The sequence below is a fragment of the Pinus tabuliformis genome, chromosome 1_2 (assembly GCF_031772625.1).
Source record: "Pinus tabuliformis cultivar Carrire ecotype Pingquan chromosome 1_2, CPIR1, whole genome shotgun sequence".
In the NCBI taxonomy this organism is placed as follows: Eukaryota; Viridiplantae; Streptophyta; class Pinopsida; order Pinales; family Pinaceae; genus Pinus; species Pinus tabuliformis.
The window spans coordinates 919,403,054-919,429,980 of NC_142298.1; the positions used below are offsets into that span (position 1 = coordinate 919,403,054).

Consider the following 26,927-nt stretch of genomic DNA (forward strand, 5'->3'; position numbering starts at 1 on the left):
AGTTATTGCATGAAGACTTATCTACAAGATATTTTGTATATCATTTTTGTATAAATACCTCCCCATAGAATGTATTTGGGGTTGGTGATTTTCTCTCTAGACTGCGCTGTAATTTTTGAGACTCTCTAATACAAATGGCTGTTGAAGTTCATGGTTTCTTCACTGTCTGAAAGTGCAAATGATGTTCTGGGACCTGCTACAGAATTCCTGTGTCATTCAATGGAACAATAAGTTATTCTAAACTATGTTTTATGTTTTCTGTGTTTGCAAATTTCAAATATGTTCCATAATCTTGGTAACAGAGAACAAAGAATAGCCCAGGATTTGTTTAAATGCACCTTGTGTTCAATCTCTGCTATTAATTGTGTTTTATTCAAAATTAGTCATAAATATGAATTCTTAACTGCTCATGTTTGCACTAGTTCCTTCATTTGAATACTGTTTAGGAATTCTTAATTGCTCCTGAATAATATTCAAGCACTTTCCCTCTGCCAGCATAATGAAAGATTCTTGATTGCCTTTCATTCCCTGACTTCATTCCATCAATTTCAGATTTCAAAATTGTTCCAGGACTGTCTATCTTGCTCTGTAGCATTACCATTTACCCAAGAAACACTTTCAGCAGTACACCATCATTGACTCCATTGCCCAATAGTATAGACTATTTTGGACTTGCATCCCAGCTCTGCCTGAAATCACCATCCAACAAACTTAAAACAAAACTCTGTGCATCATAACTAGCCTAAAATACACCAAAACAAAGCTAAATTACAAAGAGAGAGCCCTCTCTGGTTGCAGGTAGGCTAGGACCTGCAGCTAAAAGATTGGTTAGTGGTTACCTCGGTCGTATTCCCTTCAGGAGGCAGGGAACAACCTGAGTGATAACACATTTAAAGTCATAAAAAGAGTTGGACCTATCGCCTATCGTCTTTCCCTACCACCTCACTTGCATAAAATTCATAATGTGTTTCATGTATCTGTATTAAGACATTATATAGCTAATCAATCTCATAACTTTCAATGGAAGGAACTGTAGGTGTTGGACGAGGGAATTGTATCGGTCGAACCATTACGTATACTGGAACGTAGAGTTCGACAACTCAGGAATCATTTGGTAGACCAAGTTAAGGTCCAGTGGGACAAGCATAGTCCCAGATCAACTACTTGGGAAGATACAGAGGACATATGTCAAAAATACCTAATCTGTGTCAATTTTGAAGAACTTTAAACTATGTTTAATATATATCTACTTTACTGCAAATCAGAGACTCAGAACCATTTTGAATGATCATATATAAACGTGAATTTTTTATGACATAATGTATGTTTAAATTCTGCTGGTACATGGATACCAAGATGGAATATGTTATTGATCTTACTAAATTATAGTTGTCAAAGTAAAGTTTAAGGCATTTAAATGATTTTACTCCTGATGGGAATTAAGATATTATAATTCTATTTTATTTATGCATACCAATATGATTGATGGGATAGAAATCAAAGAATAATTACATTTTAAATGAAAGTCAATGACATGAATAGAATATGGCAAAATATGTTATACTGTAGTTGACATATGTGAATTATACATAAGTTATTTTGAATATGTTAATGCACATTTTATAAATGCATGGACAAGTGTATGATTGCAGATAATATCCGTCACCAAAATGACCACGTGATGACAGAACCTCAGAACAATTAAGACTCGAAGAGATTCTATGATAGGGTATTAACCCTAATTCTATTGAGAGGGGTGGAGGTGTTGCCCACTGTTTATCCTCTGAACCCTGGAGTCATGGGAGGACTGTGCGAATCACGCTCCCTAGACGTGTGATGATGACTGCTAGATGCCTACTGGCAATCGGATCGGTATAACCGATGTTGTTATCCTTGGAGTTTATGAATGGTTAGGTTAGTAAAACTGATGCCATGGCATACTCCAGTAGAGGACGGATAGGATGGGAGCGGAAGAGATTAGGAAGGATAGGATGATTTTAGAATAGCTTGGGAACCTGGTTAGGGCAAGGCATGACCATTAAAATTATAAACCTAGAAGTATTCAAAACACCAATTTTATAGTATCCTTATATTAAATAAGAATTTAACCTCGATTTACAATCCTAAGAAGAATGTACTAATTGCTATCATAAGTAATCATATAAAATAAAAACTCTAACTTCGGGACGAAGTTTTCTGAAGAGGGAGTGTATGTAATGACCTATCTATAAATATAGAGAACGCAAGAATAATAGTAGGCATACGATGCATGCATATGATAGCTACATATGCATGTGTCGCATACACCGCACTAGTATTTATATACTAAATTAACTATAAGTACTAAATACCATGACACTTCTTTGAATATAGGTTCTACTCATCCATCAACACCCATATTGCTTAATGTATGGGTAAATATTAAAAGAGGACTATATAAATTATATATTCCAGGTTATTAATAAAAAATTATATTAATAAATTAATAAAATAATTTTAAAATATATATAAGAAATTAATTAAAAAGGGGTACTAAGTATAAAGTTATAATGTTTATATTAAAAGAGTACTTTAATAAAACATAATGTGATTTATTAAATCATAAAACATATATACGTGACCTTTAAAAGATATAAGGGAGATGATACGTGACATGGGAGCGTGTCACCAACAAACTAAGCGGTGGGCTGCTGATGGAAGAGCGGCCACCGCCAAGAAACTGAATAAAACCACGGAACAGAGATTTACAGGGGGGACAAAGGGAAGAAAATATGAAGGAGGAGGAACATTATCTACGGGAAATCATCCACAAGAAGAGTCTGAATTGTTCTGAGGTTCTGGGCACGGGGGAACAGTCGGCTTCAACTAAGAAGCTTACTAGATGGATTGAGTAGGCAGGTTCTGCTCAATTTGGCTGGGTGGATTTAGTCTTTTGGTAATCGAAGCAGGGAGCTGGAGGCATCATCAATCGCCAGGGCACAAGTAGGTACCCTCAATAGTTCTGTCAGATTTCAGGAAAAATAATTACAGGTTTAGTTTAAAATCTCTTTTACTGTTTTACATATGTTTTTTTTCGGTCTTTACACCTTTGTACATTTGATGCTTTTGTACTCCTGAATATATCGCAGCTTAGATGGATGAAACTAGATCTAGGGTCTTCAAACTCGTTCAATCTTCACTCATTGTGCAAGTAAAACCATACGAAAAGATGATCTGAGGTCGAACATGGAGAGACATTGTCTGATTACCAGCCAATGATGTAAGCTATTAACAGATGCGAGAGGGATCATCGATAATGATGATGATCCTCAAGGTACTATAGTACATTTCGCGTGGTGTGAATAGATGATTTGATGTCGAGCACCATGCAAAATCTTTCCGTCGAAGGCCATTGATGTCAACCTGTCACCGAAAGTGCGAAAACTTGCCATTGATGTATGCAAGCTTCAAAGCACTGAAAGGGTGTTTTTAAGTCGACTTCTTAGATAATGAGCTGATGTCGACAAGAAGTGACTCGTCGTAGGAGGGCCTTGATGTATCCCACATCTACAACATGAAACAAAGCAAATGACTTTTGGAGATGAAAATGGACTAACGACATAAGGCTCAGGAATGGCGGTCATGAGAATGAAGATTTATAGTATTGCAAAGGATGAGACTTTTAACTGGATGACTTCTCTTGAACATATTGGCGACACTGAGATGAATTAGTAGCATTAACCCCAAAATATGAATGGTGTGATAGACCAATGGTATGATGACCAACAAATGAAATAACCCAACCCAACTCAATCATAGAGATGAAGTGAAAGTGTCATGTTCAAGAGCGACTTGCTACCATAAGTTTTCAAGATTTTTCCCCATTTTCCCCAGTCATTGCTGACCAATACTTCTTTATTTTTATCAAGCTTGAGGAGAATAACATATGCTTGTTCTATAATTCACCCTTCGGGCAAACCCATCGCTATTTGATGTTTTAACGAGTCTAGTGACAGTGAAACTTGGTCTTGTCTAAATGGACAAGTTTGTCGCTATTATTTTAACGAGTTTAATGACAAAGATAACTCGTTCCTTTTCATGTTTAGGGAGTTTGAAAACAAATGAAAAGAAAACTCCACAAGTTATTTTTCGTAAAAATAATCCCTCAGGTCCATAAAAGGATAAAATAATACAAGAGGGATGGCAGTTCCAATACTTTAACGAGCTGGAAGAGACAAGCGCTCGACTATCTTTTCATGTTTAAAGAGTCTGGAAAGGGTTTAAAGAGGAATCTATTTTGAGGAAGATTGGTGTCTAGGGTAGCAACTAGTTCCGGTGATGTTGGAACTTCTCAAAACATGTTGATTTATGTGAAGAGGCTGGCTAATAAGACCACGCATTGCAACTATTCCTCAAAAAGTGTAAAACAACCAAGTGAAAGCGTATGATCGGCCAAAGGGATGGTGGTGATGGAATGAAACAACCAAGGCTCATCTGATAAAAGAGGTTGATAAAATGGCAATCACGAGGGTTAAAATGGAAATGGGTTTACTTTTAGACAAGCTTGAACCATAGGGAACTATGCTTGGATTTCGTTTCATGTTTACATAAGCTTGAAACAAAAAAACTATGCTTGGTTTCAGTTTCATTTTTACACAAGCTCGAAATGAAAAACTATGCTTGGATTCAGTTTACATGCCCCTAGCATGATGAAAGGGAGAGTCTCCTATAACTAGATGGAAGTCACTGCAGTGAAGCAGGATGGTTATCCAATACCTATTTGGCTTCATCCAGATAGGGACAAAGGTGAATGGGGTGATTCCCTTCACATAACCTATAAGGAAACTTAACTTTACCATTAGGTGCATGCCCCCCAAGCCTTATTTCGTTCACCTAAGTAGATGACTCATGGCTATCAAGTGGATGGAATGAAGGTTATTTTACGAGATCAAGTGAAAGACTCGACTGGGATTTTACGAGACCTACTGAAAGACTCGACTTGGAACTTGGGACCTTGTTTCATTTTTTAAATGATCTTGACATAAGACAAGGAAATTTTCTTATATTCCTTGTTTCATTTTTTAACGAGCTTGACACAAGACAAGGAACTATGCTCGTGGGACCTGTTTCGTTTTTTAACGAGGTTGACACAGTAAAAAAACCATCCTCATATTTCTTGTTTCATTTTTTAATGAGGTTGACACAAGACAAGGAATTATCCTCAAACCCCTTGTTTCATTTCTTAATGAGGTCGACACAATACAATGAATTATCCTTGGATCCTTGTTTCATTTTTTTAACGAGGTTGACATAAGACAACAAACTATCCTTGAAATCCTTGTTTCATTTTTTAACGAGGTTGACACAAGACAAGGAACTATCCTCAGACTCCTTGTTTCATTTTTTAACAAGGTTGAAACAAGACAATGAACTATCCTTAGGACCAATCACAACTCATAAGAAGTCATGAAGGAGAGACCTGGTTCCAATGCCCCCAGTACATGATGTACAACATCACTGAATTGATCGTCAGTCGATGTAGGTATGGAACAGGTTGCCACATAATTAACCCATGGTGGGGATGATACCATTGGTACAAAAGGACCATTGAGGGACAATGGTTGATTAGGATCTATATTTGGACTAGGAAATGAAAGCTGGTCAACGAAGAAAATTTTTCCTTCATGCGGGAAACAAATAACTCGAAAGAGTGTTGAAACAATAGCTTCCATGCCATAAAAATAGTCTCGCCCAAGAAGTAAATTGTAATATAAAGGGATTGGGACTACCATCACATTTTGATAAACGGTTTTTCCTCCCAAAGTAATAGGTAACTGAGGAAGGATACCTAATGATCGACTGGTTCCTCTGTTAAAGCCCAACAGATTTTGTGTAACAGGCACAAGCGGTGGCGAACCAAGCACTTGCCAAGCAGTTGAGGAAAGGATACTCATTGATGCACCTTCATCTATAATAGTGCCAGATACAATCATTTTACAAACTTGTACTATGATCTGGAAAGGCACATAAGAAGGAAGGCGGAATCCTGCCAGTCGATTCCAATCAAAGGAAGTGACTAGACTACTTGGAGGGGGTACCGTAGAAACGGGAGAATTAACCCCTTGAGTTACGAGAACTGGAGGATTTTCCTCCTATCTTGATGGAACATGTGGATTGCCCCCAAGCTCACTTGAATCTGAAGAAATAAAAATAACCTGAGTTGTATGATTTTCACTCTCCTTGGGAAAGGTACGATTAGTTGAAGGTGAAATTGGGTCAACTGTTACCTCAGCCTGTTGATTTGCATCGGGTATAGACTCATAGGATTCACTTTCAGAGAGAGTGGTTTTGACTGACAATTGATTTTGGTCAGTCAATTCAACAAGTAGTGAAGGATTTAGGGAGAGTTTCCTATAACCAGATGGAAGTCGTTGTGGTGAAGCAAGACAATTATCCAACACTTTCTTGGCTTCATCCAGATAGGGACAAAGGTGAATGGGGTGATTCCCTTCACATAACCTACATGGAAACTTGACGTTTCCCTTCTTTCCATGAACTTTACTATCAGTAGTTGATGGTATGTCACCAACATGATCTCCAGAGGTTGATGACACAAGAGGATGTGAATGGGAAGACCATTCTTCTAAGATTTGAGGAATATCAGGACAACTTCGAAGAAGATGGTCTCCCGCACAAAGTTTGCATGGCAATTTGACTTTGTGAGGCTTAATAGATGGATTTTCATTAGATGTTGCATTCAAAGCAATGGTTGCTTGGTTTCCCTTCTACTGAATGTGCTTCTTCTTCTTTTTCTTCTTTGCCACCTGGTTACTAGTAACAACACTTTCACCAGGCGAAGAGGAAGAAGGGGAGGAAGAAACAAACGAGGAGGAAGGCAAAGGGTCAACTTTAGGATCAACTGGAGGTTGATTTTTTCCAGTTGGAGGTGTACTCGATTGCTGAGAAATCATGACATTTTGAACCAAGGAGGTTGAAAACAACCATACTGGAAAGCCAGTGGTAAATCCCAGAAGGGACAATGTAGCCATATATGGAGCACCAATATTTCAAAATGGATGAAAAGAACTAGGATTTCCATCAAAAGGAATTCCTTGATCGATGGACTCCAGATTTGTCGCCATATGTTTCAACCTAAGATAAACTAAAGAGTGAGTGTGGAGGATGTTATCCTCGGTCAATTAATTTTAACAACACTTGGACACAACTTCGCTTTTTCAGTTTTAAAGAGTCGAGAAAAAGCAAAAGATGACTCTAGTCACTTTCGATTTTTAATGAGCCTGAAAGGAAAAGTGCTCAGATGGACCTTTTCTTTTAAAGAGTCGAAAAGGAACGAAAGTGACTACTCTGGAGAATCTAGATAAAAAGGTTTACCAGACCGATCGCAAAACTGAAATACACACCTTGGTGATAAATTAAAGAGAAATTACCAAGGAATTTACATACGGTAGTCAATCTTCTCAAATGTTGTGTTTAGTGCATTGCGATCGATAAGGCGGTAGACTCGATTTCCTATGGATAAAGGATTTAAGCCTAATGGGGTCTCCCAATATATATGTGATGGTACAAGGAGCACAAGTTCGTACTAGCACTTGTCGTATCAAAGAGGAGGAATCACCCAACCCTCAATGAAAATGATAGCCACTAGGTTTAACGATGCCGGAACACGTCTCAAGCCTAGACCTCTAAATGTGTTGCATTAGATTCCAAAGCGTTGTTAAGTTCATTGAGGTTCATTTTAATTTGATATTTCTTAAAAGTTTTCCTTTGATGGTTCACTGTGAAAATGTGATTTGAAATTCCTAAAGATGAATCTACAATGATAAGCAATCTTTTCATTTATTTGATCAATGAAAATCCTAACTACTAGGGAGAGAGCATAGAAGTACTTTTAAGCAAAGAGAAAAGAGCACACACTAATGCAATTTTCCTAAATCATCTTTTGTGCACACAAACCAAAATACTAAAATGCAAAATGCATGTATTTGTTTTTAGTTCTCCTTAATGTGAATGATTCAAGAAGGAAAACTAAATGCAACAGTGACTCAAAATGTTTCACCCAAAATGACAATTTTCGACAATTTTTCTTCAAAGAGAGAAAGGAAGACTCAAAACGAAACTTTCAAGTTTGAAGAAATATATTTTCGACACTTTGAATGAAATCAAATTAAATCAAATGTACACCAAAATAGTTTAATCAATTATCAAATGAAGGAAGAATTTACGACACTTTTTGTATCGAAACAACAAATCGATTAACACTACTTTTGACAATGGATTGTAAATGAAAAACAAACACACAAAAACATTCACCAATCCTAATCTAAATAGAGGCTGATCTAAGTGTTAAAAAGTGGCTTCAGTAATGAGACATTGTTCATATTCAACAAACAAGCAAACATCATTGAAAACTAGTCAAAAACCCTCAACTTCCTAGATGGGAAATTTGAATCTCAGTCATCCATCACACTTAGCCCTTGCAGACAGCAATATACATCGTACTTTCCCCATTCGGGAACTGAGATGCATATCAGGTCACAGTTCAAGACAGCGCGATGGTCCAAGGAGCGATTTTGAAATTGTTTTTGACTCAAATTTGGAGCAGTTTTCAATGGATTAAGCTTGATTTTAATGAGCAATAATAAGAAAAGTGTGATGGAATGTCTTATGAGGTTACTGAGCTACCAGCAAGGGCATTCTAATGCTTTTGCAAATCAAATGCTCAAGATATAAACTAAACCAGAGATTTACTGAAGTAGCATTTATCTAGTACGCAATTACATAACAAAAGCAGTTTGAAAGCTTCCTAGCTGGCTTCAGACTATGTCTATAGTTTATATAACGCATTATAGAGCACACAATAGCAAAAAACAATCATAGTTCCCCAGTGGAGTCACCAATTTGTTTCTGGGAAAACTAGTACTTCTAAGAAATGCTAGCCCTCTAGGTTTGGTAGCTAACCTAGAAATAACAGTCAAAGCAATTCAATATCTTTCCTACAAGTGACAGATAAGAAAGAGATTGTGAAGGACCAACCTGTAACTTTCACTTGAATCCTCGCTTGATCTCCCTCTCCTTTGAATGATCCTATAACTCCTCCCCGTACTTAACATGCTTGGAGAGTACTTGCACATCTACAGAAACAAAGACATGTCAAAGCATAATGATCCATCACAGCATAATCATAGAATCAGATATATAATGAACAAAAGAATGCATAATTAACACAATCAATTGGGAAAATTCTTGAAGAACTTTATTAATAACAAGGAGAATTACAACCCAGTTGTCTGATCCAGTGCCATCCTCCCAGCTTCAAGCCTTGTTCACCTCATGAACCAGCAAGAACACACCAACAATAACACAATGCTCTCCTCAATACTGAAGCTAGCAACACTTCCTTACAACTCAGAATAATTCAGCCTTCTGATCTCTTGGATGAGAGATCCTTTTATATATGATTGAAAGAGGGTGAGTCATCAGTGGAGGATGATGAATGCCATTCCATTTGTTGAAATTATTTCCACAAGAGAGGGGAATTGGAGATGGTTTCCTAGTTCCCTTAGTCATCCTTGGGCGAATTCAGAGAGGTAAGTGGCATAGGAGAAGTTTCTAGAAGATTCCATGAGCAACCAACTCTCAAACTCTCCCAACATTTTGTCCTACGTCGCCATCGCACTTTCTAGAGGGCCAAATTGTGATGCATATCAAGTTGACAGTGCAGCAGGTGAGATGCATCTCACCCTAACACAGGGCTTTCAGAAATGATTCAATTTAGGCACTTTCTGGATGATTTTTGAGATGGAACTTTTGGGGAATGAGGCATTCAAATGACTTAGTTCTTTTAGGGTATAAAAATAACTATTTTAGGGGTTGATGAACCCTAATACATCGACATATGAGTTTGGGGTTGATGTGCCCAAATATGTCTATAACACTCCCCCGTTGGCTCCTATTCTGTCGAGATAGGGTCATATCGTGGAAATATTGTCGGGGTTCGGGCCCAACTATCTGCCCCCGATAGCTTTGGCTCCCAACTTTCCACCAGTGGTTTGAAAATTGGGGGCTATGAATAATCCACTCAGTCCCTTCGCCTACGCCTACGTTTGTAGTTACATGGGCTCTGTATGAGACTTGGGGCCAGGGCCAAGTGTCCTGCCCCTCTACCATATCTCTCCACCCGATCACGTGGGTACTGATAGCCCCGGGTGCTAGGGCCAAGTGCCCCAACCCACTATGCTCCGTTTTCGCTATGGGTATGTGAGTGCCATCATGACCAGGTGTTAGGAATCACTACCCAACCCCTCCTCCCAAATGCGAAAAGATATCACTTTAAATGTAACTGACAACCCTCTACGATTAAGAACCAATGCAATGGCCCAACGGTAAAGAATTGTGTTGTGTTGTGGCAGGTCAAGTGGTTGAAATCTATTGAGGCCCTTAGACCTGTTATAATTTTTTTTTCAAAAACCATAGAGGGCCACATGGCTCCCCCTTATTGGGCCACATGGCAACCTTTTTTTGGGCCACCTCAAATCAAACCAACCAACCAAAATGCGCCACCTCCACCTTATACGATGATGCTACATATCGAGACCAGATTGGTCCATTGCCAACTATACCTTGCATAGTCATCTAATGACATTAGTTGTACGGTCAACTTTGTTGTTGAATTTTTACTTGTTGGTCAAAAAATTAAGAATTGCATAAATTATTCATATGACATCAGATTGAAGCGATTAAAGCATCGTTGGAATCAGAATGAAAAACACTATGACTTGATGCTAGTTTTGGGAGATTCTAATCACTTTCATTTTTTAGCCTGTTTTTGATCTTAGGACAAATAATGTATCATATTATCATCCCCGAGAAAAAGGAGGATATATTTATGATTAAATATTGATTCACATCTCACTACAAAATGATACAACACAAGTTTTGACAAGAAAGACTGCTTTACTAAAAATTTGTCAATTCGCTTCCCAATTGCATTTTCTATCGATCGGTTGTTGGACCAAGTAGGAACCAATTTTGAGGGCTCAATATCCACAAAATATATCATCTCCATCCAATGATGAAAAAAACCCTCTTGTGCATCCATCCTGCCAGTCAACCCCACACTTCTCTTTGGGATAAAGAGAAATTCATATTTCCCACTAATATCAAATTATCCTTATCTATGAAATTTCAATCTAATAGATTTGACTAGAAACTGATTTTGTAGTAATAGGGACCATAAGAATTGGTGAGATAGATATTCATCCCTAGGGAAGAACTAAATCCATCCATTCAAATTATAGTCTCATTGATATATCAATTAAAAGGACTAATTGAAGGGGACCAACCCGACAACAAACCACCTAAATTCCCACTATCATCAATAGAAAAGAAATTTCACCGCACCAACAAGTTGGGTAAACATTCAACAACTTTCAGGATTACACACATAGTCTCTTGCAAGAAAATGGCATTCGTATTATGAAAAAAACATACGCTTGAGGGAATTCTTCTTAGGGGATCCCCCCAACCCCCTGACAAGATCTTCATTAGGTAATCCTTGGAGTAGGGAACTCTTCTCAAAGGACCTTAAAAAAGGGTTGGGATTATAATTATGACCTTGTAGAACAAACCATAGCCTTTTTCTTTGGATTCCTTTGCCTACTTGCCAGAGGAATGGAGGCTTGAATGATCCCTTCCATAGGAATTACTTTAGAAGCAGAGGGTTTTAAATTATGAGAAACTACCCTCCAGCCCTTAGCATCCACAGAGGAAAGTAAATTTACAAAAGACCCACTAAACAAAGAATACTTAGGGAAACCACCTTCAGGCTACTTTTTCTTCAGAGAATGATTTTTTTTTTTTTTTAACTGAAACGGTTAATTTTTATTGATAGAAAGCAGGTCGGGCAAAGCCTAAACGACCATTACAATTTCCAAAAATGACAAAAGCACTCTTTCTTCTTAAGGAATAGTTGCCTTGGTCGGTGTTTCTGCATTTATGCTAATCATTCCTTCTTGCAGAGAGCATCCAATATTTGCCAATCTGTCCGTGTTCTTGTTTAATCCTCTGAGAATGTGGCAAAATTGAACTGAGGGGAAGTCTTTCAAAGTTCTGTTTACTCTTGCTAGTTGTTTATTCAGTGCCGGATCATTTAGCCTTCTCTTTTTTACCATTGTTTTTATCAGCAATTCTGAATCGCCTATGATTAGAATTTTGTTTGGGTTTTCTTTACTGGCTATTTGATAGGCTTTAAAGAGACCGAGAATTTCAGCTTGGTTGTTGGTTTTTAGTCCAAGACCCCAGCTGAATTCTTCTTTTTTCCCATTCTGAAAGAAGATCTCACCTCCTACTCCTGACCTCCCTGGGTTGCCTTTTGAAGCTCCATCAAAGAAAATAGTGCACTTGTCCTGGGATTTCCACCATTGCTGAAAATTTTCCTCTGATTCATGGATCTGCCATCTTTCCTTGTGAGTTGGGTGCGTGTTTGCTGAGTGTCTAGCCTTTCCTGTATAATCTTCCAACCACGCCCTTTCTTCGCTTCTAAGGGAGTTGTCATCCTTAACTGAAGAGTGGTTAAGGGTTTCTAAGAGGAGGTTCTTTGCCTGTTCCGCCACTTTTGCTGCAGATAGCTCAGTGTTATTGAAAATAATCTCATTCCGGGCTAACCAGATTTTCCAGCAAACATATTTTGGAGCAGCTATCCACACTTTGTGCCAAATTGATTTACTGACAATGCGGTGGGGGTAGCTGGCATTCCAGGAGGTGAACATGGTGGCAATCGTGCTTTGAGTAGAGAAATTCACGTTCAACCCAATGAAGAAGATGGACCATACCTCCTTCGCAAAATCGCACGCTATGAACAGATGATTTGCAGTTTCCAGATCTCTTTTGCAGAGGACGCATCTGTGTGGCCCTGCTATATTCCTTTTGCACAAATTTTCTCCAGTCAGAATTTTGTTGTGGAATAAAGCCCAGAAAAAGAAATTGATTTTGGGGATGCTGAAGCTGTCCCAAATCTGTTTCCACACAGTTGCCGGGTATGGCGAGTCTTGTTTGCTTTGCATTTGATAGTATCCTTGGCTTGCAGTGTACACTCCATTCTTGCCCCAGCCCCAAGCATCTTCATCATCAGTATGAACTGGAGCAAAGTCAGAGATTGCGTCATTAAGGGCAGCCAACTGAGCGTTGAATTGTTCTGGGACTCTGGGGAATTTCCATCTCTGCCAATTGCCTTTACTATCCCATTCTGAGATGTCCTCGATTTTCCGAATGCCTTTTGCTCGAAGCCAATCTCTTATCTCAAAAATCTCATTGTTTTCAACAAGAGGGTCGTGTCCCATGACACAGTCTTTCCGCAGCTTTGTTTTTTTACCATTCCTAAGGATGCGATACAGGCGGGTTCTGAGGAACTCGATGCCTCTGTTGCACAGTTTCCAGGCCTGCGTGCCTTTTGGGGATTTCTCCGGCTTGAAGGTCATGATAGACTGATTTTTGAGATATTTCTGCTTGAAGATCTGGCTGACTGGGTGGCTAGGCTCAGCGCAGAGCTGCCATAACAACTTGCAACCCAGAGCTAAGTTTGCGTGCACAGGGTCACGTATTTGAAGTCCTCCTTCCACCTTCGGTCGTTTCACAGTTTCCCAGCTGATTAGATGAAATCCATTGGCATTCCCGCACCCTCCATTCCATAGGAAATTGCGAATGAGTCTGGAGATTTGATCTAAAATGTATTTTGGAGACATCATGAGAGAAGCTTGGAATGTGGGCAAAGCCAAGAGGACAGATTTGATGAGCGTAAGTTTTCCACCTGTGGATAGCCAAAAGCCTCCCCACGCTACTATCTTCTTTTTGAATTTTGAGATTACTTCCTCCCACAGATGATTCCTATTGGAGCCCAACGTTATAGGGAGGCCCAAGTATTTATTTTTTTCCCATTCTGCGTGCCCTATATATCCCATATCTTCTGCAATTTTTTCAATTGTGTGTTGGTATGTATTCCAACCGTACACCGCACTCTTCCTCTTACTTACCAGTGCTCCCGAGATGCTACAGAATTTCTGGAGAATGGTTCTGAAGGTATTTGGTATTCTTGGAGAGGCCCCCCCAGCAACAGGGAGTCTTCTATGAAAGAGCATGATTCACTGGTTCTATTCCTTTCACGATTCTGATCCCTGGTATACTACCAATTTGTTTTTCTAGATTCAACTTTCTGCTTAAGGAGTCTGCCATCAGGATGTAGAGAAAGGGTGAAAGAGGACAACCCTGCCTCAAACCCCTTGTGGCTAAGAAGAAGTTTGCAGGTCTTCCATTTATCATTGGTGCTATCCATATCTTCTCCAGGCAAGCTTTGATTAAATTGATGAAGTCCTTGCTGAAACCAAAAGATGATAGAACCCTGTACAAGAAAGAACGATTAACTCTGTCAAAGGTATTACACATGTCCAGTTTAATGAGCATACCTTGTTCTTTACGTGAATGACTCGAGTGCAGTGCTTCCTGTACTTGAATGACATTATCCAGGATGTGTCGCCCTTTCACAAAACCCCCTTGGGCGGGAGAGATTAATTTTTTTAGAAGAGGTTTGATTCTGTTTGAAAGCAGCTTGGCCACAATCTTAGGCCTGTACCTATCAAATGAACTTGGACTTGCTTCCTCTGGGATTAAGGCGAGGAAGGTGGAATTTATGTCGCCTCCAACCTTTGCCTTCCTCATGAAACCTTGAACCATTCGAAGAAGATCAGGTCTTATTAGCTCCCAGCATATTCTATAAAAATGGATTGAGAATCCATCAGGTCCGGGAGCTTTGTCTGGCTCCATGGACCAGACAATATTTGTTATTTCTTCTTCCGTGACTGGGCTTAGGAGTATATCATTGTCTTCTGAACTGACTAGATGAGGGATGTTTGTGAGGAATTCTATGATATCCTCCTCGCTCCCGTCTTTTCCAGCGCTAAGGAGGTTTTGGTAATGCTCCACAGCGGCTTCCTTAATTTGTTCAAATCCTCTGCAAACCTGACCACTAGCTGTAGTGATTTCTGCAATGTGGTTTCGTGAAAGTCAAGCTCTGTATTGTCTATGAAAATAAGTAGTATTTCTGTCCCCTGCTTTGAGCCACAAGCTGCGGTACTTTAATCGCCAGTGTTCTTCCTCATGTCTAAAGGAGCTTTATGTTTTCCTTTGGGCAGATTTTTCTTTGTCTAAATCCGTGGGTGATATATCTTTCTCTTCCAATCCAAATTGAAGTTCTTCCAACTGATTTACTGCTTTTTTCCTCTGGCTGGTGGGGGTGTTAGTGGCTTTCTTCATCCATTATTTTAGTGCCTTCTTGGTGTTTTTCATTTTTTGCTCCCATACAAAGCTTGGGGAGCCGAAGACATCTGTTTTCCATGCTATTTGTACAGTTTCAAGAAACCCTTCCCTTTCGACCCAGAGAGGGCTGAACCTAAACGGAAGAGGGCCGAGGTCTTCTTCTTCCTTTAAGCACAATAGGATTGGTTTGTGATCCGAAGTTAGTTTAGGAAGAATCTTGGAAAAAACAATTCTGTTGTCCATCATGATAGAGCTGCTGGTGAGGAATCTATCCAGCCTTGCTGAAATATGATGTTCCCCTGTTCTATTATTTGTCCAAGTGTATGCACCTTTCACAGGCTTAAAGTCTACTAAATCCCATAGCTGAATGAGGTTTTCCACTGTGGAGAGGAAGGGGTCTCTTGTGGAGGATCCACCTCTCTTTTCTTTGGGGTCTAAGATTATGTTCAGGTCTCCTCCTATGAAAATATTCGTAGGGTTGAGATGCTCTAAGTAATCCGAGAGTGTCTTCCAGCACTCTGTTTTTTCCTCATAATGCACCAGGACATACATATTAAATAAGGCTAGTTTAGTATTACTTGATGTATGACATAGTTTTGTATATATCCAATGTTGGGTCTCATAGGATCTGTCTAGAGTGAAGGAATTTTTGGACCAGAATGTGCCTATTCCTCTAGCCGAGCCTCTAGCACTGACTGCCTTTCCTGAGTCAAATTTCCATTTTGTACTACTGGTGTTAAGGAGTATCTCCCCTTCTATTTTTGTCTCTTGGAGCATGAGTATGTCTATGGGTTCCATTTTCATTAAATCTTTGATGGGCTCTGCCTTAATGGGATTCCCCAAACCCCTGCAATTCCAAGAAACCAGTTTCATCATTTACAACTTGTTGGGGTGGGTCCGCCTCCCTTGGAAGCCCTTGGTCTGGTATTCCTCCCAAGAGTCATTTCAATAGTGGCTTGACTTCCAAGGGTTTTTTGCCTTTCTGATTCTTCTTCCCTAGTTTCCTTGTTTGATCTCCTTCCGACTCGCTTGGATGGCCTTTCAATATTCTCATCATCCGAGGAGCCTACATTTTCTACCTTCTTCTTCTTTTGTTTGATTATGTCAGCATATGAAGGGGAAGAATTATTACTTAGATTCAGATTTGATGTGTTACCTGGATCTTGGAAGTCGATGTTGTTTGGCTGGGGAGGATCTTCCTGTTCTGTCTCCGGAGGATCTGAGGGAGGAGTGAGAGATTCGAAGGGATTTTTGTCCTCCACTGTGCTGATTGCTTCCTTGTTTCCAGTGCTTTGAAGGCTCTCGTTTTCTTGTCCTGATTTGTTCCCTATCTCCTTGCCTTTGTTTTTGTTGTTCTGCCTGTTATTTGCTGTTTTCTTTGCTAGCTTCCATTGCTCTTCTTTTTCTTTTTCTGTAGTTTCCTCATTTTTCTTCTTACAATATCTTGCGAAGTGCCCGTATTCGTGGCAGTGACGACATTTGAAAGGAAGATGCTCATAATCAAGCTCTTGGATGTGAGTCTAGCCGCCACCGTGAGTTTGATGGCTTCAGGTAGCCCAATTTCAAGGTCGACCTCTACGCATATTCAAGCACAAGAGTATTGATCCTTCCTTGGTGCCTAATCTATGTATATTCCAAGTGCATTTCCAATGGACTGCAACGAGTTCTAACTCCAGCAGTGGAGGGGGAGATGAGGAAGGCGCACCCAGACTGGCACCGTCGTGGGCACATCTTGAGCTGGATCAAAGTCGGGAGACCATTTATTCAAGTAGAGTCCTTGAGGGCCCATGAAATATGGCCCATTTCTGAAAATCAGGCTTCTATCTTCCACGTTTTCGAACACGAACACAAAAAAACCTTTGCCCACGAAATGACTTTTTATTCCTTCTTTGACCAGGGGAGTCCAATTACGCTTTACCCACTCTTCGACAGCTTTCGGGGAAGGCCATAACCCTGTAAACTGACCAATAAGGCCTCTTTTGACGAGATTCAGTGTTGTTCTACAAGTATCTTCCACCGACAGAGACACCGTTGGAATGCTTCCCAGTTTTTTAACGAACCTGTGCTGAGGGCCAGAGGACTGTCGTTTCTATGCAGCTGTGACAAGAGACCTGAACGCTTCAAGCTCAGGAGGAGGAGGGGGAGAATCTTCAGAACCGCCGCCAAGATCCATGGCGAAGGAGGCCACCCACGATAAGAGGGAACCAACCTACCGCAGCTAGGCCAGGAGCGGAACCCCCATGCGAGGACACAGTGCCAAGACCAGCAGAAGGCCCGTCCCTGAGCACCGCGCAATCGACAACAGGAGGCTGCCAAGAGGAAACAGCAGGAGGCTACGTAGGAAGAGGAAAGAGGGGTCGAGCCCGAGCTTAGGAGAGCTCAGCAGCAGGAGGCTGCCAAGCGGAGGGGCTGCGAGAGGCAGCAAGGCTGCTAGGTCAAGCATGCGCGCACAAGAGCTTTAAAAATCCTTTAACAATCCCTCAGAGAATGAAATTTTAGCTCTACTTTTATAACCTCAAAAATCCAACTCTTGTTGATGCACAATAAATCCTCCTTATATTCATCTTTATTTTCCATAATCATAACTAAAGAGGGTTGCTAATATATAACATCTACCGAAACATTATATCTAAAAACTAATTTTAATATAAAAATTTTAACTATATAAAATTTGTTTGAGATATTTAATGTTTTAAATAAGTACTTCCTAATATAATAAATAATAACTTCCAGCATTAAACATCAAATTTATAGTTTTTGTGTGCATGCTTTCACAATTGGAAATCATATTGTTCATCAATTGCTTATGGAAATAATTTTGTAGAGTGTAGGAAATGTCTAATGTTTTGAGTTGAGACTCCATCCATCATCAAGGAAAAACACATCTTTCTATGAATGCTAATGAGTGCTTGACCATATTTAAATAGATTGAAATTCTTAATATAAAAATGAAAGAGATCAAAAAATGTAATAATTGAGAAAATTTTAAGTTGGGGAGATTTCATTTCAAATGATATTATTAAGAAAATTATTGAGGGCCTAAGTTTGAGTCCAATGAAAATCATTGATCTTTAAATTGATTTAATCGAGCAACCCTTTACTGATATCAATTTCAACACAAGTTCTACCATAGGTGTATACACCAAGCTATCGTCAAGAGACATTAGTAGTAAGATAATGACCTAGAGAGTCTCTAATGCCCTGAAAGGTTGTGTAGTGCCACAAGTGAGCTGGCAGATTAGGAAGCCTGACCCATATTGGCATCTTGGTAATGACAATTGTGGAAGGGTCAAAATATTAGAACCAAGGTGTTAAAAACAATCCATCATTTACCCTAAACCAGAGCCCTTTAGATAAAGCTTTCTGATAATCTTCAGATTCCTCAAATAACACAATGAAGAAGCCTCTTGAGCAAAAAATAACCTTGCAATTTTTAGTCCATATGGAATGGATTTATTGGTAGAGAGGAAATGTGCAGGGAAAAAATCCATTAAAAGGACAGATTAGGGCTACCTCTAAATACACTTAGTGAAGATCCTCTAGATCTGAGTGAGAGATGTATAGGGAGGGAACTTCCTCAAATTTTTCCACCAAAAATGACTCTAGAGTTGTCTACTCCCGATTTTTCCTTTGTGGGGGTTGAGGATGGATGACATCATTATAAGAAAAATTCTGAGAGTAGGAAGGCTTACCTCAAGTCCTCTCTCCTCCCCCCCTGCCATAGTGAAAGAACCATAAAAACAGTGAGAGAGGAGTAGTAACTTTCAACTTCTTACCTTGAAAATGCAAGTGTTGCATGTCCAATGGGATACTCACTCAAAGCTCTAAATAAAAGTTGAGGTTGTGGACCAAATTTGAGGAGAAAACTCAATGAGCAGTAACTAGCTAGGGGGGAGCCTGACAAAGATCTGATAGCAAGTTGAAGAATTTGTCACACAGACCATTGACCCCTTGAACTTGGACACAATGATAATCTAGGCTACCATGAGGGTTTCTAAAACCTTTTGATCATACACAAATCCTGAAAACCCTAACAAGGCTAGTAGAAAATTTGAAATTTAGTAATATTATTCTATATGAAATTATATGGTTTTATATTACATGCCAATATTCTTTAACCTTGCATAGTGAAATATTTTATTCATGATATACAATGAAATTTTTTATTATTAATAATATTAATAATAAAAGTAAAATAATTCAATTTCTTTCTTAATAAGAGGAAATACATAATTAATTCAATTTTATATTAAAAATTGAATTAATTATGTATTTCCTCTTATTAAGAAAGAAATTGAATTATTTTACTTTTAATTATTTCTTCCTTCTAATCATTGAAATGTTTCAATATATATATATATATATATATATATATATATATATATATATATATATATATATATATATATATATATATATATATATATATATATATATATAGATATTGTGTGTGTTTGTGCACCTACTATCTCTCTATCTTATATTGAACTGCATGTGTGTGTGGGTGTAAATATTACTAGCAATTTCTACTAAAGGTGCAAAGATACGCCAAAGGAATTGAACATGCCTATGATGTTACTGCAAAAATGTTGCAGCAAAGGAAAGATAACAACCTAAAGGGTGGAGGATGGAGGAGAGGAAATGTGTTCAGGCTTGCAATAGTCTCACACTTGTGTCGATGCCTGTCTGACAGATGTTGCTTGAACCACCTAGCTAAATCATTTATTTCCAATCATACCAATATGTCAAAATCTTATATACATATTATATCCAAGCTATAACATGCAAGGTAATGAGGAGAAACATTACCATAGGTTCTCGTGGGCACTGGCGCACAAAAAATGTAATTGCATAGAGGAAATGACTAAAGTCAATGTGTGTTGATAATGAGATTAAATAAAGAGCATATTTCACTGGAGTGACCTTCAGATTCTAGGATGTTTTGCAATCAACATAAAAAGGGGTTTGTTTTAGAATTTTAGCTATCTCCTTTTAAAAAATTTAAATTAATTTGGAGCCATTAATTCCAGTTTTAAATTTAAATTTAAATTTTGTCTAGCAAAGATTTGTTGGAATTGCAAATTTATGTGGTGTAGTTTACACAATCCAAGTGTCCAAGTAAAATTTTAAGGCATTGTATCCATTTATGCATTCAAAAATATAGTTTTATAAATGAAAAATTACTCATGATATATGCATATATGGAACCAATATAGATCCATTTTGAAAAGGATTAAACCTCTTGAGGTAGATAGTTTCTTCAAGTTTTCACTCTAAAAGAGGTCCCATAGGCTATCTTTAGTCTTGGGGACGTTAAACTTTTGTTTCTTTCTTTCTCATCCTTCCAGAAGTAATTACGGTTTCCTTTGCACAACTCATGCGGGTCCCACAATAACGAGTGACCATGTAAGTTAACTGTAGTTAAGATGTCTTTATGTCAAGGATGATCATTCCTAAAAAAAATACCCAATAACATCTCATGTTGAACACGATTTAAGGTGGGTCTTTATCATAATTAGTTAAAGCAATTTTGTGTGGGAGTTACTTAAGAATCGACAAAGCCGAAATTTCTATATGAATTTGACCAAAAATTTAGATATTTTCTGTTATAAAAAAAAATTGTTAGGTTATGCTCTAGCTCTAAATTGGTTGAAAAAAATCAAAATAAAGCCCATTTAATTTTTCAATTACGTATTTTATATCATTTTACCTTAAAAAATTCCTTAGACACCTAAAGGAAATCTTTAAAAACACCTAATTTAAGTTATATCTTATCATATTTATTAATATGCTAGCATTAAGAATAGTGTAAAATGCCATGGTGAAAATGGCTTGTTTAAATCAAATTTAATTTAAGGTGTCTATTCCCCCACTACATGATAGGTATCATGGATGTTGAACATGAAGCTCCTTAACCACATCCTAAAAATGAATATATTTAGTTTTTATTTATGATATATAAATAAATATTCGACTACACATTACATGTATCACAATCAACTTGTGAAAAACCCTTGTACATTTCCTATTTCCAAGATGAAGATAATTCATTATATTTTAATAAAATAATAACTCCTTTCTTGTAAAAGTTTTTATTACTTCGGTAATTGATCTATTGCATGTGCCTTATTATTTATATTTTATTTTCAATGTCATATTACAGTGATGCATATTTATTTCTTATTTCTTAGTAATTTAAATATGTGATATAATTGTAAAATGTAAGGTTATCAAGTTTTTATTAATATAAATATTTAAATGTGAAATTTTTTTAAGTAATGCTAATTAAAAGTTAATTTGATTAACTCGAAGCTTTTTACAAATAACTTAAAAAGTAATTATATTTAAAATATAAAATAATTATCCCTAGTGGGGCTTTCAGACACTTAGAGCCACGTGTCACGTGAAGAATGACATTTGGCATAAGGTATGAGCAGAGGAGGGCAGGCATTCAACCCTTCCATCACGTTGTAGTTAATTTCTCTGCATTTGATGTGTGAAACATCTTCCTTCACCTATGTGCAAAGGAATAGTATTGTCTCAAGGATCAATGGCGTCATCGTTACAGTGGTTAAGTAGTATGGCTCATGGAGCAGTCTGGGTGTTTCTTGGCTCATTGAGGGATATAAATTTACCTGTGTTCTCTTTTCTTAGAGTAGTTTGGGTATGATGGTGATCTTATGTTCATCACTCCTCTTGCGGGCTCAATAAGGTAACGAATCTTTCCCTTTTTCTCTGGGTGAAACTTTCCCTTTCATTCCTTAGGTGGTTCTTTGTTTGTCTATGTAAGGTGTCTGTTGCTTTTATAAGTGGCGCCCAAGCTTCTGGTGGTGGCAATTCTGCTCAGGAAGAGGTTTTAGTGCTGGTGTTGTTTTGGATCTCATGCATAGACATTGTCTAGCTTTTCCTTCTTGGGGTCGTTGAAAGAAGAATTCCCTTTGGTGAAGCCCAGTGGATTTGGTATTGGTTGGGTTTCTAGGATCCTAAACTTCTAGTTCTTCTTGTGTGCATTTGAGAGGTGTTCTTCCGGATTTTCCAAGCAAGGGGTTTTTTGCAAGTTCTAGCCTAGATTTGTGATTATTTCACGGTGATTTTGGGTCGAGGTGACCAATGACGCTAGGTTACCTTGCCTTCTCTGTTTGTTGTGTGGAATGCTAGGTTTCTTGTGGAGGGTGGCCGATTGGTAGTGTGCGTCATTTTTGGGTGTGTGGTGTTGGGTTTGATTAGGTGGTCCTTGGTGTGGATTAGGGTTAGCCTCAGAGGTTTGGGTTTCGAAATAGCCACCAGCATGAAGCCAAGTCTATGTTCCTTACGTTCCCCTATTCAGGTGAAGGCGGAAGTGTTCAATCTTGGGGAGGGGCCAATTGTGTTGGATGGAGTTCAGGGTGGCAGTGCGAGAGTATATGGTGATAGCAATAGCCAAGGTGTTGGAATTTTTTCGTGGCTTTGGGAATGGGGGTCATGGAGCACGTGGTGGGCGAAGGTCTTTGGATGGTCCAGTGGTTGGTAGGGGTAGCATGATCCTAGCTCATAGCAGTCGTGGAGCAGGAAGCGGGCATAGGGGAATGGGTCATGGTTGAGTCTCAAGCACATAGGGGAGGAGTAGCAATCCAAGTGGTGTGGGGTCAGTTGGACACACATTTTCTAGTCATGTTGGGAGAACTAGGATGCTCCAAGAGATGGTCCAATCTGTTATAGGCATGCTGGAATCTCATGATAGGGTCTGGAGGGAGGAACACGAGGAAGTTATGGCCAAGTTGGAGAAAATACATTAGTTTTAATGCCATGTCTGCAAAATAATTGTGGTTGTCTGGCTTGGGCATAATCTGTTGTTTGAGAAGATCGAAAAGATGGAAGCTTGGCTTGCTCAATTTGAGAAACATTTTAACTGCCTATACCTTCCTCCTCCTCCTCCAGAAACAGGTCCAGATAATCCTTCTTCAATCACTTTTGATGATTGATTATGGTAACCGGTGTCTTTCTAGTTCTTTTTGTTTTCTGGTATGTAAGGCCTATAAGGTTGTGGATCTCTCTATTGGGAATTTTATTTTTTGTATGTAGCATGGTAATATCATTTGTCAACAAACCTGGTCGGGGTGAGACCACATGCATTTTGACATCTTTGTATATGTTTTTTAAGTAATGAAAAGACTTTGACGTACAAAAAGAATACAAATTATAATATTTTTTTTTGAATGGAAATACCTAGTTTAAATGAAAGTGAGTTATTTATTTGATGATGATAATTTTCCACCACTTGAATGTTAACATGTTAATAATTTTTTACTATGCTTCACTTTTCTTTAATAATAAGTGAGTAAACATTTTCCCCATTTTTAATTTGAAACAATAAGTAAACACTCCTCACTCTTGATTTAAATGAGTACCTAGTAAGTATATGATATGCATTTATAGTTTGGAAAATTTTCACATTATTGAATTGTTTAGGTTACATATATTTGTTTTGTATGTGGAATGGAGAAATTATAAATCTCATATTAACAAAGTATAAATATAAAGGAGATAAATTTAATATATATAAAATCTAAAACAGTGGTTAAGAGTATGTGTTTCTTTGGTAAAATGTTATAAGTTCAAATTCAAAGAGGATATATATATATATATATATATATATAAAGTTTAAATGAAAAAATCTCATATATCAATTTAATGTTTAATTTAGTCATAATATCAAAATTAAATTATTATTATTATTATTATTTTCCAAAAACATTAAAAATAAATAAATAACGACCTTAATTTTAATTTACATATTAAAAATTAATTAAATATTATCCCTATTTTATTGTGGAGATTTTTAATTTGTAAATAGATTTTGTTATAATACCATGGGCCATTACTATGGCATATCAATACTACATGCCCAAAAAACCATTAATCATTTCATATGACACTTGTTCATATAACTCTCTTTTAATTAATTAATTTAATTAAAAGGATAGAAAAGACAACTACTTTGATAAATCTCAATCATTTATTTGTGTATACTACTATAAAAATTCTAGAATATTTCATGGAGGTTAAATCTTTACCATACACCTAATAATTATTGATAAGAATTCGTAACTAATGAGTGCTAAGTGGACTATTCAAAACTCATTAGAAATTTAGTCACTTATGACTACCTCTCATGGAAATTGTCACAAATGAATGACTTACTTAAAGCAGTTGAATCCCAAAAAATGATATCCAATATAATGCATTGGGGAAACCCCTATACTTAAATTCATAACTAGTTAATATGGACCTCCAAACGACCCACTGTGAGACATGAGTGCCTTGAAGAAAAATAGTAAAACTAAGAAATATCCAACTATTGCATTTATGAATTTAGGGTTGATTTCTTCTTTTTCTTTTTTTTCTTTTTTTTTTTCACTTTTAGCTGGTCGTGTGTATCTTTGTATGTTGATTGGTGTTCATATCTTATGCGTTATTTAGCTCACACACACACATATATGCACTTATTTTTGTATCTAAACTTATGCCTTCATCAATGACGTGAAATGTTTATCAAAGGGTGTAGTGTATTACAGAGTTTGTTAGGTTGCATTGACTATTAATAAATTTAAAAATTATAGTTGTGCGACATATCTCCCTACCCACCAATTTCCTAGGGGTTTGGGATTATTCCAATTCTAATAATTTCCTCATTATTATTTATAACATTCATTTATATATAAGAAAAAATTATTTAGGAAAATGATCCATTACTTTTAATAAAATTTAAAAAATTAGATGTGTGTCATGTGGCTCCCCGCACCAATTTCCCAGGGATTTGAAATTATTCCAATTCTAATTAGTTCCTCCATGATAGTTCCTTATTATTATTTATAACATTCATTTATATATAAGAAAAAATTATTTACCAAAATGGTCCATTTTACAATAAGATGTGTAATTCTTTTTTTGCTTATGGTAAAATTGACCCATGTCAAAACAACAATGGAAAAATGTCAACTCTAGATAATATTAAAAAAAAAACAAGTTAGCTGACATTGTTTTTCTATTTAGAGTATTTTTTAATTATTTTATGTTATTAATATTAATTATTATAATTTTAGTTATAACCAACATAGATCGATTTTAAGTATGAGTCAAGAGGGATCAAATATCTTCACGTGCAAATTTTTTTAAAGTGCACAATACAATGTGTCATTTTTCATTATTTTAATTATGTTTTTTGAATACTAAATAGAGTATATATAGGACGAAATAAAAATTTTAACCATAAAAACTTCTTTATATATATATATATATATATATGAAATTGATATCAACATAGGTCTTCAAATAGTTTATTTAAATCTCTTGTTGAAATATTTTTGAAAAGTACAAGATTTAAAAATATTCACACTTTTTTTTTTACTTCTAATTACTTTACAACATATTTGTTTTCTTAACTATAGGCCACATTATTTTTCTATTTAGAACATAATTTTTATTTTAAAAGGGCGCGGTGGGTTCTTGTCCGACAAAGTTACACATTCCCTCAAACTGGGTTGTAAAATGAGGCTCTCGCTTCAATGAGTTTTTAGGCTCATTAATTTAATATTACTATAAAGGGAAATTAATATTAAAAAAATAAAGCTCATGAGGTAGTTCAATTGGAAATAGTGGTGTTATGAAGGATTATGTAAACCAAGGGAATCAGATAAAATTTAGATTCAATTAATAAGTAGGAAAATTAATGAAAGAGAGGTGTTAAAGGAGATTGAGAAGATTTAAATTATTATATTATAAAAATCTTATATTGTAATAATAATATTAAGTAATAAAAATCAGGATGGATGTTTTTTGGAAAAGGGAAGGAAATATTGATGTTAAAATTATTAATATTAAAAAATTAAAGTTTAATATTATGTTTTATTATTATAGAATTATTATATTAATTTTTTATTATAAAATATTATTTTAAAAAATGTAAATATTTAGCATTTTTTTGAAAATTTTGGCTAACATTTTAAAAGCTCTACAAAGTAATCCACAATCAATGGACTATTGATCAAGAGTGATTGCTATAGTCTTTGGTAGGGACACGAATGGCTAATAAAAAAAGATAAAGAAGAATAAAGAATTGAAGATGTTAAGGTTAAAATTAATAATATTAAAAAGATTTAAAATCTGAGAGAAAAATTAAAAGTAATAATGAATTTGAGTGATTTATAAATACAAAAAGAGCTATGCTTTTGTCTTTCCTTGAGTAAAACTAATTGAAAATCTCATAGTAACTTTAACCACAACTTTGCAATGAGCATGAGTGCAGTTTTTTCTAATTAGAAGATTAGCTAGGTTATCAATTTTTAGAGAAATAATTATCACATAAAACTTTGATGGATCAAAAATGGGGAAACTGCATAATAATGATGTCTTTTAATTTTAGTTATAAATATAAGAATGAGTTAATAAATTTATAAATTTAAATTTTATTAATTTTTAAGCAACATGGTAAAATTTAATGGGTTAGTTTAAATATATAGTTTTTAATGATAATTATTACTCAAATTTAATTATGAAATTATAATATTTTAGTTTTCAAACTACATTGGGTTAGTTTAAATATATAGTTTTTAATGATAATTATTACTCAAATTTAATCATGA

General features: G+C 36.6%; 1 protein-coding gene across 1 annotated transcript; it reads right to left on the bottom strand.

Annotated features, from left to right (window-relative positions):
* Positions 1 to 11,957: 11,957 nt before the first annotated feature.
* Positions 11,958 to 13,475, bottom strand: LOC149208941 (uncharacterized). The gene has a single exon (XM_089398463.1). It carries the CDS (start codon positions 13,473 to 13,475, stop codon positions 11,958 to 11,960), a length of 1,518 nt encoding a protein of 505 aa, XP_089254589.1.
* Positions 13,476 to 26,927: the final 13,452 nt, after the last annotated feature.